General features: G+C 47.3%; 1 protein-coding gene across 1 annotated transcript; it reads left to right on the forward strand.

Moving 5' to 3' along the window:
• The first annotated feature begins 631 nt into the window (after positions 1 to 631).
• LOC121859464 lies at positions 632 to 17,260 on the forward strand. The gene is made up of 6 exons (XM_042356289.1): positions 632 to 762; positions 6,355 to 6,859; positions 13,146 to 13,271; positions 13,717 to 14,137; positions 15,348 to 15,504; positions 16,256 to 17,260. The coding sequence occupies exons 2-6, from the start codon at positions 6,419 to 6,421 to the stop codon at positions 16,704 to 16,706; spliced, it is 1,596 nt and encodes a 531-aa protein (XP_042212223.1). The 5' UTR covers positions 632 to 762; positions 6,355 to 6,418; the 3' UTR covers positions 16,707 to 17,260.
• The last annotated feature ends 240 nt before the right edge of the window (positions 17,261 to 17,500 follow it).

Here is a 17,500-nt window from a genome sequence, read left to right on the forward strand (position 1 = left end):
AACAACGTTCTGTGTCTTAAATAATAATGGTGTTTAGGGGTAGGAGTGGGGGTAGTGGGGAGAGAGAGGGGAGTGGGAGAGGGAGGAGTAGAGGGAAGGGGAGGAGTGGGGGAGAGGGAGGGAGTGGGAAGCAGGAGGGAGTGGGAGGCGAGGGAGGAGGTGGGAGGGTGGGGGTTAGGGTGTGGGGAGGAAACGAAAGGGAGGGGGAGCAACAACCACAACAACAATCGTAGTAAAACCCTACCACCACAACAACTATCACCACCACCAGTCATCACAATGATCACCACAACTACCACCACCACCAAAACAATAAATACCACCATCACTATCACAACAATCACCACAGCCACTACCACCATCAACAGCAGTATCACAACAACAGCTACCACCGCCCTCACTATCACAACAACAACCACCACAACTACTGCTACCACAACAACCACTACTACCGCTATCCCCACCACTATTATCAACACTCCCATTATCACCATAACTACCATCGACATTCACACCATCAAAACAAACACTACCACAACACCAACCACTACTACCACAACACCAACCACCACCACTACCACTTTGCCGCAGTCCAGACACATGGTAAAGCTCAACAATCGATAACTTCGCCACAGCTGTACGACAAAGGACGAAACACAGTGAAAATTTATCAAAATACAAGAGCACACACGAACCAGCGACTGTGTGAGAGAAGGTCTGGGCAGTAGTGAGATAAGTAGTGAACTGGAGTGATCCCAAAAGGTGTGACAGATGAGATTTGTGACTACCTTTAGTTCCGAATATAGAAAAGAAAATTAGATTAGTGATCAGAGTTATGGTTCTTTTAAGCGAGCTGAGATGATTATTCAGTGTTTTAAGACGGTGGTGTGGTAGTTAAGACAAGATCCAGTGGTGGTTGACTATCGGTCGTTAAGGGACAATAATATATCACAGTGAGATTAGGAATTTGACAGAGTTCAGTGACAGAAACGGAATAAATAATGAGCCAAAAAAACAATAGACCTGAGAGGAGACAAGAAAAAATGAGTTTAAATAAGAAAAAAAAAGAAAAATAAACCACAAAATTTTCACATCGACGACATATTTGTTGTTATTGTTGACATAAATGCGGATTCCTACCACAAGTTGAATCCACGAACGCGTACCATTTGTAAACACGAGAAAAACGCAAAAAAAATACACACTCACATTTCGCGCGCCCATCTAATACACCTATACACGATCAAACAAGAGTCATACAATAGCATACACAGACCAAACAATAGCAAATGAAGTCACACAAGCGCACACAATCAAGTCAATCGTCCCATCCTTCAATACCAGTGCAACTAACCATAGAAACTTGATCGGTGTATCTCTTGTTGACAATTCTTTTTTACACGGGATATGCAAGTCGGATGGATAGATAGATAGAAAGGAGAGAATGAAATGATGAAAGATAATGATAAAGAGAGAGAGAGAGAGACAACAAGATATCAGCCTAGTCGACTCCCCCTGTCCAACAAACTGCAGTGTTTGACGTCATTCATCGACCGCGTGACGTCACCACACATTTCCTCACACCGATGCTGGCGACAACGTGTTGGCTTCTGGCCGAGAGAGAGAGAGAGAGAGAGATTCATACACATTTATACACAATACAGACAGGTAAATACACATGAAAAACGCACAATTCGAACACACACACACACACTCAATAAGCAACTACAGTTATCTTGGTGATGTCTATGCAAGCCTTAATTAATGTGAGGTGATCCATTACACCTGAGGCTGGGTATATGATGCAGGAAAACACACTATGTGGCAGGGAGTTCCACACAGTACCCCAACACCACACCCTGTTCACAGTGCCCCAACACCACACCCTGTCCACAGTACCCCAACACCACACCCTGTCCACAGTACCCCAACACCACACCCTGTCCACAGCATCCCAACACCACACCTGTCACAGTGCTCCAACACCACACCCTACCCACAGTACTCAACACCACACACCTGTCCACAGTACCCCAACACCACATCTGTCCAGTACCCCAACACCACATCCTGTCCACGTACCCCCAACACCACCACCCTGTCCACAGCATCCCAACACCACACCCCTGTCACAGTACCCGAACACCACACCGTCACAGTACCCCAAAACCTACACCCTGTCCACAGTGCCCCAACACCACACCCTGTCCACAGCACCCCAACACCACACCCTGTAAACTGTAACAACACCACACCCTGTTCACAGTACCACAGCACCACACACCTGTCCACAGCACCCCCAACACCACACCCCTGTAAAACTGCTGCCAACACCACACCCTGTTCACAGTACCACAGCACCACATCCTGTCACAGTACCCCAACACCACATCCCATCCACAGTACCCCAACACACACCTGTCCACAGCATCCCAACACCACCCTGTCCACAGTACCCGAAACACCGTCACAGTACCCTAAACCTACACCTGTCCACAGTACCCCAACACCACACCCTGTCCACAGCACCCAACACCACACCCTGTAAACTGTCAACACCACACCCTGTTCACAGTACCACAGCACCACACCCTACACAGTACCCCAAAACCACACCTTGTCCACAGTACCCCAACACCACACCCTACCCACAGTACCCCAACACCACACCTGTCCACAGTACCCCAACACCACACCCCTGTCACAGTACCCCAACACCACACTGTCTCACAGTACCCCAACACCACACCCTGTAAGCTGACCCAACACCACACCCTGTCCACAGTGCACCAGCACATCCTGTCCACAGTGCCCCCCCCACAGTCAACACCACACCCTGTCCACAGTACCCCAACACCACACCTGTCACAGTACCCCAACACCACCCCTGTCCAGATGCCCCAACACCACACCCTGTCCACAGTGCCCCAACACCACACCCCTGTCACAGTACCCCAACACACATCCACGTACCCCAACACCACACCCTGTCCACAGTACTCCAACACCACACCCCTGTCACAGTACCCCAACACCACACCCTATCCACAGTGCCCCAACACCACACCCTGTCCACAGTGCCCCAACACCACACCCTCTCCACAGTACTCCAACACCACACCCTGCCACAGTACCCCAACACCACACCATCCACATGCCCCAACACCACACCTGTACAGTGCTCAACACCACACCCCTGTCACAGTACCCCAACACCACACCGTCCTGGTACCCCAACACCACACCCCCACCTCACAGTACCCCAACACACTGTCCACAGTGCCCCAACACCACACCCCTGTCACAGTCTCCCAACACACACCCTGTCCACAGTGCCCCAATACCACACCCTGTCCACAGTGCCCCAACACCACACACCCCACAGTACAACACCACACCCTGTCACATCCCACACCCTGTCACAGTGCCCCAACACCACACCCTCACAGTGCCCCAACACCACACCCTGTCCACAGTGCCCCAACCCACACCCTGTCCACAGTGCCCCAACACCACACCCTGTCCACAGTGCCCCAACACCACACCCTGTCCACAGTGCCCCAACACCACCCTGTCCACAGTGCCCCAACACCACACCCTGTCCACAGTACCCCAACACCACACCCTGTCACAGTACCCCAACACCACACCCTGTCCACAGTGCCCCAACACCACACCCTGTCACAGTACCCCAACACCACACCCCTGTCCACAGTACCCCAACACCACACCTGTCACAGTGCCCCAACACCACACCCACCATCACAGTGCCCACAACACCACACCCACCATCACAGTGCCCCAACACCACCCTGTCCACAGTGCCCCAACACCACACCCTGTCCACGACCAACACCACACCTGTCAGTGCCCCAACACCACACCCTTCACAGTACCCCAACACCACACCCCTGTCACAGTACCCAACACCACACCCTGTCCACAGTACCCCAACACCACACCCTGTCCACAGTGCCCCAACACCACACCCTGTCCACAGTGCCCCAACACCACACCCTGTCCACAGTATCCCACACACACCTGTCACAGTGCCCCAACACCACACCCTCTCACAGTACCCCAACACCACACCCCTGTCCACAGTACCCCAACACCACACCCCTGTCCACAGTGCCCCAACACCACACCCCTGTCCACAGTGCCCCCACACACCCTGTCCACGTGCCCCAACACCACACCCCTGTCCAGTACCCCAACACCACACCCTGTCACAGTACCCCAACACCACACCCTGTCACAGTACCCAACACACACCCCTGTCACGTCCACACCCACCTCCACAGTACCCCAACACCACACCCTGTCACAGTGCCCAACACACACCCTCACTCCCCTCACAGTGCCCCAACCAACCCGTCCACAGTCCCCAACACCACACCCGTCACAGTGCCCCAACACCACACCCACGTCACAGTGCCCAACACCACACCCTCACAGTGCCCCAACACCACACCCTGTCCACAGTACCCCAACACACACCCACAGTCTCAACACCACCCTGTCCACCTACACCAACCTGTCACGTCCAACACCACACCCTGTGTGCCCACACCCCTGTCCACAGTACTAACAACACCCTGTCCACAGTGCCCCAACACCACACCCTGTCCACAGTGCCCCAACACCACATCCAGTCCACACCACTGTCCCCAACACCACACATCACAGTACCCCCAACACCACACCCTGTCACAGTGCCCCAACACCACACCCTGTCCACAGTCACCCCACCCACCCACTCCCCGTCCACAGTGCCCCAAACCACCCTGTCCACAGTGCCCCAACACCACACCCCATCACAGTACCCCAACACCACACCCTGTCACTGTCCCAACACCACCCTGTTCACAGTACCCCACACCTGTAACTGTACCCAACACCACACCGTCATCCCCACCATCCACAGTACCCAACACCACACCCATCACAGTACCCCACACACCTGTCCACAGTACCCCAACACACACCCTGTCCACAGTGCAACCCCAGTCACACACATACCCTGTCCACAGTACCCAACACCACACCCTGTCCACAGTGCCCCAACACCACACCCCGTCACAGTACCCAACACCACACCCCTGTCCACAGTGCCCCAACACCACACCCTCACAGTACTCAACACCCCTACCCCTGTCACAGTCTCACACCGTCTCAACACACCCTGTCCACAGTGCTCAACACCACACCCTGTCCACAGCCCCCAACACCTGTCCACAGTATCCCAACACCACACCTTCACAGTCCCACACCCCTGTCCACAGTACTCCCAACACCATACCCTGTCCACAGTGCCCCAACACACACCCTGTCCACAGTGCCCCCAACACCACACCCTGTCCACAGTACTCCAACACCTACCCCCAGTACCCCACACACCCTACCCACAGTACCAACACCACCCCGTCACAGTCTCAACACCACACCTGTCACAGTCTCATCACCCTCACAGTACCCCAACAACACCCTGTCCACAGTACCCCAACACCACACCCCTGTCACAGTACCCCAACACCACACCCTGTCCACAGTACCCCAACACCACACCCCTCACAGTACCCCAACACCACACCCTGTCCACAGTACCCCAACACCACACTCCCCCACACCTGTCACCACCCCTGTCACAGTGCCCCAACACCACACCCCCCACAGTGCCCCAACACACACCCTGTCCACAGTACCCCACACCACACCCTGTCACAGTGCCACACACACCCTGTCCAGTAACACCACACCCTGTCACAGTACCCAACACCACACCCTGTCCACAGTACCCCAACACCACCCTGTCCTCAGTGCCCAACACCCCTGTCCACAGTGTCCCAACACCACACCGTCCTCCCCAACACCATCCTGTCCACGCTCCAAACCCACACCCGTCCACAGTACCCCAACACCACACCCTGTCCACAGTGCCACACACAGTGCCCCAACACACACATCCTGCACAGTACCCCAACACCACACCCTGTCCACAGTACTCCAAACCCACACCCTGTCCACAGTACCCCAAAACCACATCCTGTCCACAGTACCCCAACACCACACCCTGTCCAGAGTACCCCAACACCACACCCTGTCCACAGTACCCCAACTCCACACCCTACCCACAGTACCCCAACACCACACCCTATCAACACATAGCAGTAGTTTTCTATACAAGAACACACATGCTATGGTGTTGTAATAGTGAACATGGTGTGGTGTTATGGCAGTGAACATGGTAGTGATGAACATAGGGTGGCGTGGTGAACAAGTGTAGTCATAAGTATGTTCACATGTTGAGTTATACGAGTGTTCATGAGCGATTAATCATGACAAGTAATACAGGCACATGACTATGAACAGGCAGATGATACCATGAGTGGCTTCCCTTCCATCATCGTCTCTCTATATGAAACGGGTGACGATGAGGCGACGTGTGATGTTGTGGACGTGCTTGGCATTCTTATACGTTATCGTCCCTGTGTCGCTGCTCATGGTTAAGAGATTCTGGTTCGCGGTGGAGACGACCCTGGACGACTACCTAAATGATGACCACATCAACTACGACTACTACGAGGACCTGCCAGAGGGTCTCCCGACGATCAACAAGAGGCGGTTCTCAGTCACGCTCCTGCGGCACCTGCGGGATATAGTAAAACCTCACAGACCGCAGCTCAAGGGATCAGGAGATCGCAAGCTGGTGCTCTTCTGGACAACGTGGTTCGACAAAGCGTGGTGGCCCAAGGTGGCAGGAGCCATAGACCTACTGGCCTCCCGCTGCCCTGAGACGCGCTGTGACTTCACTCACGACAGGAAGAAACTACACGAGGCTGCTGTACTCCTCTTCCAGGTAAACTAAGGATAATTACCCCCCCCCGTGCTTTCTCAGAATCCACGCGTATGTGGTCACCCCGTGTATTGATTGGTCCTTTGAGGAGACACAAACACTACACAGACAACGTAGGTATACAATGTACATCGACAGTACAGGTATGCAAACAATATACAGTACACCTCTTGAATGAGTTTTGGGCCGAAAAATTAATTTTGCTTTAAACCTCAGGAAAGATGGTCCTCCACATGCTGGTCGAAATATTGGAATTTTGAAAATTAATTGTCCTTGGAGTATGAAAATTTGATAATTATCCTAATAAGTATGAAGTTAATTATCATAATTACATCTTTTTGGCCACAAATACTTAATCTGGGCGTCGAGGACTACACTACCTATACCGAGATTTTAAGCAAAATTTTGACCCTAGGAATGTTATAATTAATCAGAAAATTAATATACAAATTTCAAACTCCAGTGACTTAATACAATTAGTTATCATAATTTCAACATTGGCACCACAAGATATACGTATAGGTATGCAGACAATGTACTGTGGGGTCAAAGGTTTGCTCCCGCCCAAAATGATGCAGCATCGACCCCAAATGAGGTAAAAACAGTCAGGGTAAGTCAGTTCGGAAACTTATTCCCGTGACACAGTTTCACCGCGGGGAGCGAACTTTTGTCCCCGACTGAACAATCACCAACAAAAATCCGGTAACCCGCTTCATTATTCTGAATCCCACACTGAGTCTTCCACCTACGCCCGACTGTCCGACCTCTGGCTACAAAATATCAACTAAAGGAACCTTGATATTGTCCACTGTCCTTTCACCACTCTGGTCACCAGACGAGCGGACCCCGGTTCGGGGGGCGCGCCACTCCGAAACTGACCACGTCCAAGAGTGGGGGTTGGTGGTGAGCGCTCACTGACCGAGGGTCCGCTCACACTTGCAAACCTGCAGACACCTCTCATCCCCAAATCCCCAATCCCGTCTTGTTGCTCCAAGAGCTCTAGCCGGAACCACCTAACTGGCCGCCCGCCTACAGGCAAAGGCCCGTGTCGGACTACGGTTCGACAATCTAAACAACAACAACCGATATTGTCTAGGCCGTTGGCGCACGGTGAACACAACTCAAATATGAAAATAAATGAAGTCATAAGCAACGCGACGCACCGCCAGGTATGACTACATAGAGCAATAATGGTATGAATTAGAAAAGTTTTAGTTATAAATTATAAGCAGTGAACAACATACGGTCAATTTAGGATAGTAGCCAGGTTTCGAATTCCGTCATTATATTGCTTGCACCCACATTACCTAACAAAAATAAGACGAAATTCTTCTATGGCACTTTCTGCGCTGACGAGGTTAGGTTTGGTGAGCACCAGAAACAAGGTCAGATTCGTTCGAATCACAAGAACCATAGGGAAAAAAAATATAATGGAAAACTCGGTAAATTTATAGAAAAGCACCGTTCTTTTTTTGGATATTAAAAATAAGTTTTCCTATGATATTTGATGAGTTTCGAACGAATTTGATATTCACTTCCGCCGGAAATAATTTTTTACAACCCCCCTCCCCAACACACACAACAATCTTAAGGATTTTTTTTCTCTTGTTAAATCACAAATAAAATACAAACCAGCCAACCTAACCTAACCAGGGTAACAAACACCGTTTCTTACTGTTCGGTTGAAGAAAACTGTGGTGACACCGCCAAATGTGTTGTTCTTCACTCAATGTACACTGATTATTACACTTCAGATAAGTAACGTTGCTCGGTAATACACCGTATTTTCTAAAAAATTAAATGGCCTCACTATTTTTCTGATGAAACTCGGCAATTGACGTAAAATAATCTCTATCACAATGACGGTACAGCTCTTCCACCTGTTCAGCCGTATCTTGTATTGAAAATTCAAATCTCTGTTCCCGACGCACCCATGCATTGTTCATTGGCTCAGATAACTCTTGCTCAATATAAGTCTCCTATCGCTATAGCCAATAAGAAACTCCCACGCCAGCGCTGTAGACGATTAAGAAGCGAACACGGAGGTAACAGAGCACTAGTGGGCTAGTGAGGGGGGGGGGGGTTCAGAGCTTCTCCGTAAGACGTAAACAACAAATGGCGAGACTGGTGACTTGCCAAACATAATATTACTAGCAGAAACGCTGCCCTCCGGGTGGCTCATTCATAAGGCCACGGTAGGATGCCACCCTCCGGGAGGCTCCACATTGTCTCACTGTTCAGTTCCCAAAACAACTTCTTCCACCATTAGTTCATTAACGGTGTATGTAAGTTCCACCATGTTTTTCACTACAACGGTACAGAAAAGTATATTTTTTTAGCATTAAACTGCTATTATTTTATTGTCTAATCATCACTACATATAACACCATCCATCATCACTACATATAACATCATCCATCATCACTACATATAACATCATCTATAACATCATCCATCATCACTACATATAACACCATCCATCATCACTACATATAACACCATCCATCATCACTACATATAACACCATCCATCATCACTACATATAACACCATCCATCATCACTACATATAACACCATCCATCATCACTACATATAACACCATCCATCATCACTACATATAACACCATCCATCATCACTACATATAACACCACCCATCATCACTACATATAACACCATCCATCATCACTACATATAACATCATCCATCATCACTACAGATCGGTAAAGTAGTTTCCGAGATTCTCGTGCGGACACACAGACAGACTTCTTTATTTTATATAGACAGAAGATTGGAAAATTAATATCTCGGTTATCCTTAATTTCCGGCGGAAATGTCATAGAGGAAGTCTTAGAAATGTGTAAACATTCCGAAATATAAAATAACAGCGAGAGAAAGACCGGTGCTTTACTGTAAATTCACCGAAAAATTGAAACCTGCCCTCTATCATAAACTGACCCAACATACAAGTATAGTTAAAGAACTAGTCATCCATATTCTCGCTGTGTGACTGGACAACGAATGGGGCTGCACTAGAAGCTCTTAAATATTAACTGTACTGAGGGAAACATCGCTATTATATGAGGCTTAATAATGAAATGAAGGTAACCTAATCCATGGGAGAGCCGGTTAACCCCCCAACGGGCACCTCCGATGGAAAAAAACACTACCCCCACAAAAAAAAATCGTAAACAAATCTTAAGAAAGTAACGGAGACAGTAGATGGTGACCGTCTCCTTAACAATTACCTTCATTTCCTTTATACCTTTTACCGGCCACACTGTTATCACCCAGTATTAACCATAACAGACCGCCCAGAGTACACCTCTGTTCCCTCACCTCTGCCTCCCCCCATATTATAATTTCCTCCATGTTATAATCTTTAAGTTTATTTCTATTACAATTATAATGAAAACAAAGATGTCTTTACTTACCACTTGAGAGTAGACTGCCAGCAGCGTTGATCAGGGCAGCACCAACAACACAGTAGTTCAAGATTCAACACCAGCAACAGACAGGGTATAACTGGGCTTGATCCTTTTCCCCACCGATCAGCCTGCTAGCCATTTGCCGGTCGGTCAGTCTTACCCACCTTGGCAAGTACTGGCTCCAGACTGTACTTGAACCTGCGCCACAGCGCCAGTGTTGCTTCTTCATTGAGCTGACACTCTGTTGTCACAAAGCTAATTGATTCTTTCAAGAGTTCACAACATTAACCCTCAAAACAGTTTGCCTTGACAATTTTCTGTAGCCATGAGTCCATGACACTGGTCACCAACACACTGAATAAACTGTAAATCATAAGCTCAGCAACAAATACAGAGAGGTAAGTTAAACGATCCACAACCAACGTCCATAACCTGGAGCTGTAGTTTGGGAGCTGAACCATAGATGGCGGTATAATGACACAAGGGTCGCAACAGCTTCGGTTAAGAAAGGTAAGGAAATGTTACCGCAGGGGTTCTCAACCAGGGGGGAATTCCCCCCAGGGGGGGGGGGGAATGTATATGTACTAATATGGAAAAAATAATGGATTTTCAGTATTATATGCATATTACTTGGAATGCACTTTTGAAGGCAGACAATCTTGGAAAGGAGGGGGGGAATGACATTCTGACATATGGTGAAAGGGGTGCATGGGGCAAACAAGGTTGAGAACCACTGTGTTACCGGGTTTTGTGGCCGACTATAGTCGTCAAAATGTCACATTTCCAGCAACTTTCAATCAGAAAGTGGTATCTGGCAACAACCAGACTCGCTTTATTTTCACTTTTATTTGTTCGAGGTGGAACACAATTCTGTGAAATAGTAATATAAATAAATTATAAAGGCTAAAGCAGTTTGTCACAAATTGTTTTGGTAAAAATCACACAGCTAAAATTTAGTATATTTTGAAACTACAGTAAATAATATGACAAAAGATCACACAGGAACGTTCAGGAATAATTTGTGGAGTTATAATTGGACCTGAAAATGAAAAGGTATACATTGTGTTAAGCTGAAATGAATATCGAGAAAACATTAATTGAAATAATACTCATACTCACCACGTTTATGTCATGTCTTTAATGAATATGTAAACAAAATATACTCAACACCTACTGTAGGTGGAGGACGACGTAAGGCGGAAACATTCACAAATCAAAATTTAGAGTTTAAGATAAACTATATGCTTAAATAAACGTATCTTGATACCCTTTCCTCCAGTAATTATAAGAAAATTAATTGTCATTTATAATCTGAAGGTTCTGTATTAATTACCACCCAAGAATAAAATATAAAACTTGAAAAATGTCCGTTCAACGGATGAAAAAAGTCAAACTTAGTTAAATTTCTAACTTCTATGAAACCTCATTTATCTAATAATAATTTTAGAGTAACAAACGCCTTTTATATTGCTCTAAAAATAAAGCAACTTCGAAACATATGCAGAATATTCTACACTAGAAGTGTTATCGGCTCATGTTGCTGTATCATCTAGGACTCGTCTTTATTTTCCTGCACACACACATTTATTTCGTCGTTCAAGCATGGGGTTGGGATATACAGTAGTTCTTTTACCTTTGATACCCGTCTGGAGGCCTTTTACCTGCGAAAATATGAGGGAATGCCAGAAAAATTTTAGGTAGTGAGAAATTTGGCCCGCTGGTCTACTCGCTGGGTTCCCGCTAAGTTGCCTGATACCAGTGCCGGATTAACCATGAGGCACTTGAGGCACTGGCCTCAGGCCCCCCGACTCTAAGGGGCCCCCAAATCCAAACATTCTCGAAGTTGAAGCATATAAAACATGAACTTCGTTCAACGATGTCCTAGCAACGTCTCAATTTTCTGTCTCTTATGAACATTGAATGTGTTATTTTGCAGAAGCTTAATATTGATGAAATCATTAATAAATTTTGGTATATTTCGTTCTTGCTATATATATATATATATATATATATATATATATATATATATATATATATATATATATATATATATATATATATATATATATATATATATATATATATATATATATATATATATGTGTGTGTGTGTGTGTGTGTGCCTCAGGCCCTATTAAGCTTAATCCGGCCCTGCCTGATACAGCTGCTTGAACTAATCATACTGAAAATCGTAACATCACCTCGTTGGACGATTGTACATAGACATTACAGGTATACAAAAAATGCGTATATACACAGTGTAGGTATAAAAACAATGTATACAGTGCATGTATGGAAACATGTACAGTACAGACTGTACTGTACATTAAGCTTAATCCGGCCCTGAGTACAGTACATAGACATTACAGGTATACAAACAATATACCTAGACACATACAAAAAGTAAACATGAGGGTGCTGGTATACAATCAATATTTAACAACAACATTATATCACTATATGGTTGTTGTGTCGCGTTTGGACTGACTTAACTTACGTGCTGGAAGACCTTATTATTTGTTGCAGCCACATGAACACAACAACAACAACATAGAATACGCTTTAATTTATTATATCAGGGTTCTATATTTATAACACGAGTTCTTTATCATTCGTTGGAGGTTCTTCTTCTTCTTCTCCACCAACACTTCCATCACCACCACCACTCTCCTTCCACCTCCTCCTCCACCACCTCCTCCTCCAACTTCGCCTCTTCAGTTAACGTAAATATCTCAAGAGTTTCATCATTATTTCTATCAATAAGTTTACATACGAGTGTTCCTTTTATAGTAATGACCACTTTAAAGTTCATTTTCGTTAACTCGCTCTTAAGTGATTACTGTCTGTCTGTCTCTCCCAACAGTCAGAGAGGGTGAATGTACAGGACCTGCCTGGAGGGGAGCGTGTGGCGGGACAGCGATGGGTGTGGGTTCATATTGAGGCCCCGCCAGCCTCCATCCGCGCCACCTCCAAGCTGCTACTGCCCAAGGTGTGTGTGAGAGAGAGAGAGAGAGAGAGAGAGAGAGAGAGAGAGAGAGAGAGAGAGAGAGAGAGAGAGAGAGATACACGCCCTCACCCCACTTCATTTTTTGTAGTTACCCCTATAATTAATATCGTTTTCTTTGATACGTGCGACCCTTTATATAGGTATTTTACATAGATAGATAGACTTAAATTATTTAGCCTAACCTAAAGATCTATGAATATATATTAGGTTCTGTTAAATTAGGTTAGGTTAGGGTAGTTTATGTAGGTTAGGTTGATTAGGTTATATTAAGTTAACTTAGATTAGGAGAAGCTAGATTAAGTTAGGTTAGCTTAGGTTATGTTAGATTAAGTTAGGGTTGGTTAGGTTAAATTCGTAACTACCCTAAATCACCACTTAGGGTCGAGGTTAGTTAAGTTAATCACCACACCTCTCTGTGACCTTCCAGCGAGATGGTTCAGGGCGGAGACGTGACCTGAGTGACCTCTTCAACTGGACCATGACCTACCACACAGCCTCTGACGTCATGGAGCCATACGGAGCCCTCATACCTCTGCCAGCGAAGGACAAGGAGGAGGAAGAGGTGGAGGAAGAGGAGGAGGAAGAGGAGGAGGAAGAGGAATATATGGAGGAGGAGGAGATGGCGGTGGTGCCTTTTGAGACTGGTAACTCGTCTGCTAGTTTCTCCTCCTCTTCCTCTTCTTCTTCCTCTTTTTCCTCCTCCTCTTCTTCCTCTTCCTCCTTACGTCCAGCCATCCTCGATCAAGAGAGCCTCGTCTACCGCTCCTACATGACAGCTCTGACTCGAGGCTACTCCTTGAGTGACGTGGCCGGGCCCTCCTGGGTGCCTTATGTTGACAGAGACCCTGGTGAGTGACGACCCTCTCTTAGTTATATTCTTACTACCTAACCTAACCTAACCTAACCTAATCTAATCTAACCTAATCTAACCTAACCTAACCTAACCTAACCTAATCCAATCTGACCTTTCTTGACTTAACCCAAAGTGAAATGAAATATTTTCCGTTTTTAATTAAAATACCAGAACGATCCAGCGTGAGGAATATTATATCCTCTCTCTACCTCCCTCCCTCCCTTATCTCTCTCCTTTCCTCCCTTCTCTACCTCCTCCTCCCTTATCTCTCTCCTTTCCTCCCCTGCTCTACCTCCCTCCCTCCCTTATCTCTCTCCTTTCCTCCCTTCTCTACCTCCCTCCTCCCTTATCTTTCTCCTTTCCTCCCTGCTCTACCTCCTCCCCTCCTTATCTTTCTCCTTTCCCCCTTCTCTACCTCCCTCCCTTATCTCTCTCCTTTCCTCCTTCTCTACCTCCCCTCCTCCCTTATCTCTCTCCTTTCTCCTTCTCCTACTCCTCCTCCTCCCTTATCTCTCTCTCCTTTCTCCTGCTCTCTCTCCTCTCCTCCCTCTCCGTCTCTCCTCTCTCCCTCCTTCCTGTCTCTTTTGTCCATCCTTCCCTTCCCTTCCTCTTTCTCTCCTTCCTCCCCCTTCTCTCTTTTCTCTCCTTCCCCCTTTTCTCTCCTTCCCCCCCTTTCCTCTTCTCCCCGCCTCCTTCCCTACTTCCTTCCTTATCTCCCTCCCTCCCTCTTCTCTTTACCTTCCCTTCCCATTTTTTCTTACAGTATAAGTAAAATTAACAGCTTTCTGGTGGCCAGTTGAGGTTGAGACATAGTAGGCGTGGGGTGCGTGGTGGGGGCGTGGTGGGGGCGTGGTGGGGGCGTGGTGGGGGGAGGGCGTGGTGGGGGAGCGTGGTGGGGGGCGTGGTGGGGGCGTGGTGGGGAGCGTGGTGGGGGGCGTGGTGGGGGCGAGGTGGGGACGTGAGGCGTGGTGGAGGAGGCGTAGTGGAGGGCGTGGGGGCGTGGTGGAGGCGTGGTGAGGCGTGGTGGGGGGGCGTGGTGGGGGGCGTGGTGGGGACGTGGGGGGCGTGGTAGGGGGGCGTGGTGGAGGAGCGTGGTGGGGGCGGGGTGGGGGCGTGGTGGGGACGTGGGGGCGTGGTGGAGGGCGTGGAGGTATAACACGTTCCGTAATGGTCTATATATATATCTTACAATGCTTCTTTTTCAGCGGGCGTGGGAGAGGCGTGGGAGGCGTTCTTATGGAGACCTAGACTAGTGGCGTGGATGTCCTCTCACTGCCACGCGCCTTCACATCGAGAAGACTATGTGAAGGACCTGCGGCAATATGTGAACGTTGATGTGTATGGCTCTTGCGGCACGTTGAGGTAAGTGTGTGTGTGTGTGTGTGTGTGTGTGTGTGTGTGCGTGTGTGTGCGCGTGTGTGTGTGTGTGATGGTGATGATAGTGAGGGTGACAATGACTCACCTAACATCAAACAGGTCGTTTTTCCCGGTCAAACTTTGCCACTTTGTACAACTTCCATTAGGAGGAGGAGGAGGAGGAGGAGGAGGAGGAAGAAGGAGGAAGAAATGGGTCACTATCCTGAATCTGTCACACACACACACACACACACACACACACACACACACACACACACACACACAGGTTGCCAGGAGTGTGTCTCTGCTCAGTAAACTCGTCTGGTATCAGTCTGATTGAGGTGTCTAAATGCGGTGTGCCTACTAAAGAGTTAAAGAATGTCAGCTTACTTCGTCTACCCTAAATTAACCTAACCTAACTTAACCTAACCAAACATAGCTTATCCTAAACTAACTTAACTTAACCTACTGTAAACTAAACTAACATAACCTTACCTAAACTAACCTAACCAAACTTAACCTAAACTAGCACAACATGACCTAATTTAACTTAACTCAACCTAATCTTTCTATACTTTAATTAAAAAGTATTTTAATATATTTACGTTAGATTAACTTAAGTTCGTTTATGTTAATTTAGGTTATGTTTGGCTTGGTTCGGTTGGGTGTGACTTGCCTTTGGTCAGGTTAGGTTAGGTTAGGTTAGGTAGAACGTCTCCCTCATCTGTGACACACACAACACTGGTCTCTCCGGCAGGTGTGGCAGACGAAATAAACACCGAGACGACCGCTGCTGGAGGCAGGTGTTAGCCCCCAGGTATCTCTTCTACCTGGCCTTCGAGAACGCCGCCTGTGACGCGTACATCACCGAGAAGCTGTGGACGCCTCTGATCCATGGTGTGGTGCCTATCGTCCTGGGCGGGGCCAACTACTCGTCTTACCTGCCTCCACACTCCTACATCGACGCCCTCGCCCTCTCGCCGGGACATCTCGCTCGTGTCTTACAGGATCTCCAGCAATCCCCAGAGAGTTACGCTCGATACCACCTGTGGAGGGGGTACTGGATGGCCACATTGAGGCCGCCCCTCTGTGAACTATGTCAAAAGGCTCACAGCGACACCACGGTGGTCACACAACAGAACATCCGCGGCTGGTGGAGTAGTGTAGGACGCTGTAGGAACCCTCTTGAAGGACTTGACTTCTCCTGACCATTACTGAGTACATGGCTTTTTCGTCCTCCTGACCACTGCTTCTGCCTGCTCTTGACCTTTGTCCTTAAGGTCATTCGCTCCTATCCACATGACCTGTGACCTTACATTAAACTTAGGAATTTTATAAGATGTCAATTAACAGGTAATATCATTGAAGCTGTGTGTGTGTGTGTGTGTGTGTGTGTGTGTGTGTGTCCTTCCCAAAAAATTAATGAATGTTGGTGTACACAGGTGTGTTTAGACCGCATCACCTGGCAACATAATTAGAATTACAGCATGTGTACATCCCAGAACCTACACACGCCATCAAACCTGCCGTGTACATGAGGTGGTCTTGTAGATGTACACGTTAGAGTCATCAGGTAAGAAGCTTGATGAGTCTTCAACAAGTAACACCTGGTCATAACACCTGACAGGTAACCAACTTTTTCCTCGCAGATCATTAACGTCAGGTAAATGTACTGAAAATAGATTCATACTAATTTATGTATATATACCCTGTATGCGTGTGTGTATGCGTGTGTATGTAATAATAATACTACTACTACTACTACTACTACTACTAATAATAATAATAATAATAATAATAAACGGTTTATTAATAGAGTTGCAGCCGGTGGCTGAAAATTTACAGACTTACATTTGATGTAGACATAATGATATAATATGCATTGAATACATTTACAGGGCTGTACAGTGCATAAATCAGGAGTTGTTTATTATTTTAACAATAGATGGGATGGTGCTGTTCTTATATCTATCGGTGCGGGCTCTTATGGGCTGAATTTTGT

The sequence above is a fragment of the Homarus americanus genome, unplaced genomic scaffold, assembly GCF_018991925.1.
Source record: "Homarus americanus isolate GMGI-L3 unplaced genomic scaffold, GMGI_Hamer_2.0 scaffold7626, whole genome shotgun sequence".
Taxonomy (NCBI): domain Eukaryota; kingdom Metazoa; phylum Arthropoda; class Malacostraca; order Decapoda; family Nephropidae; genus Homarus; species Homarus americanus.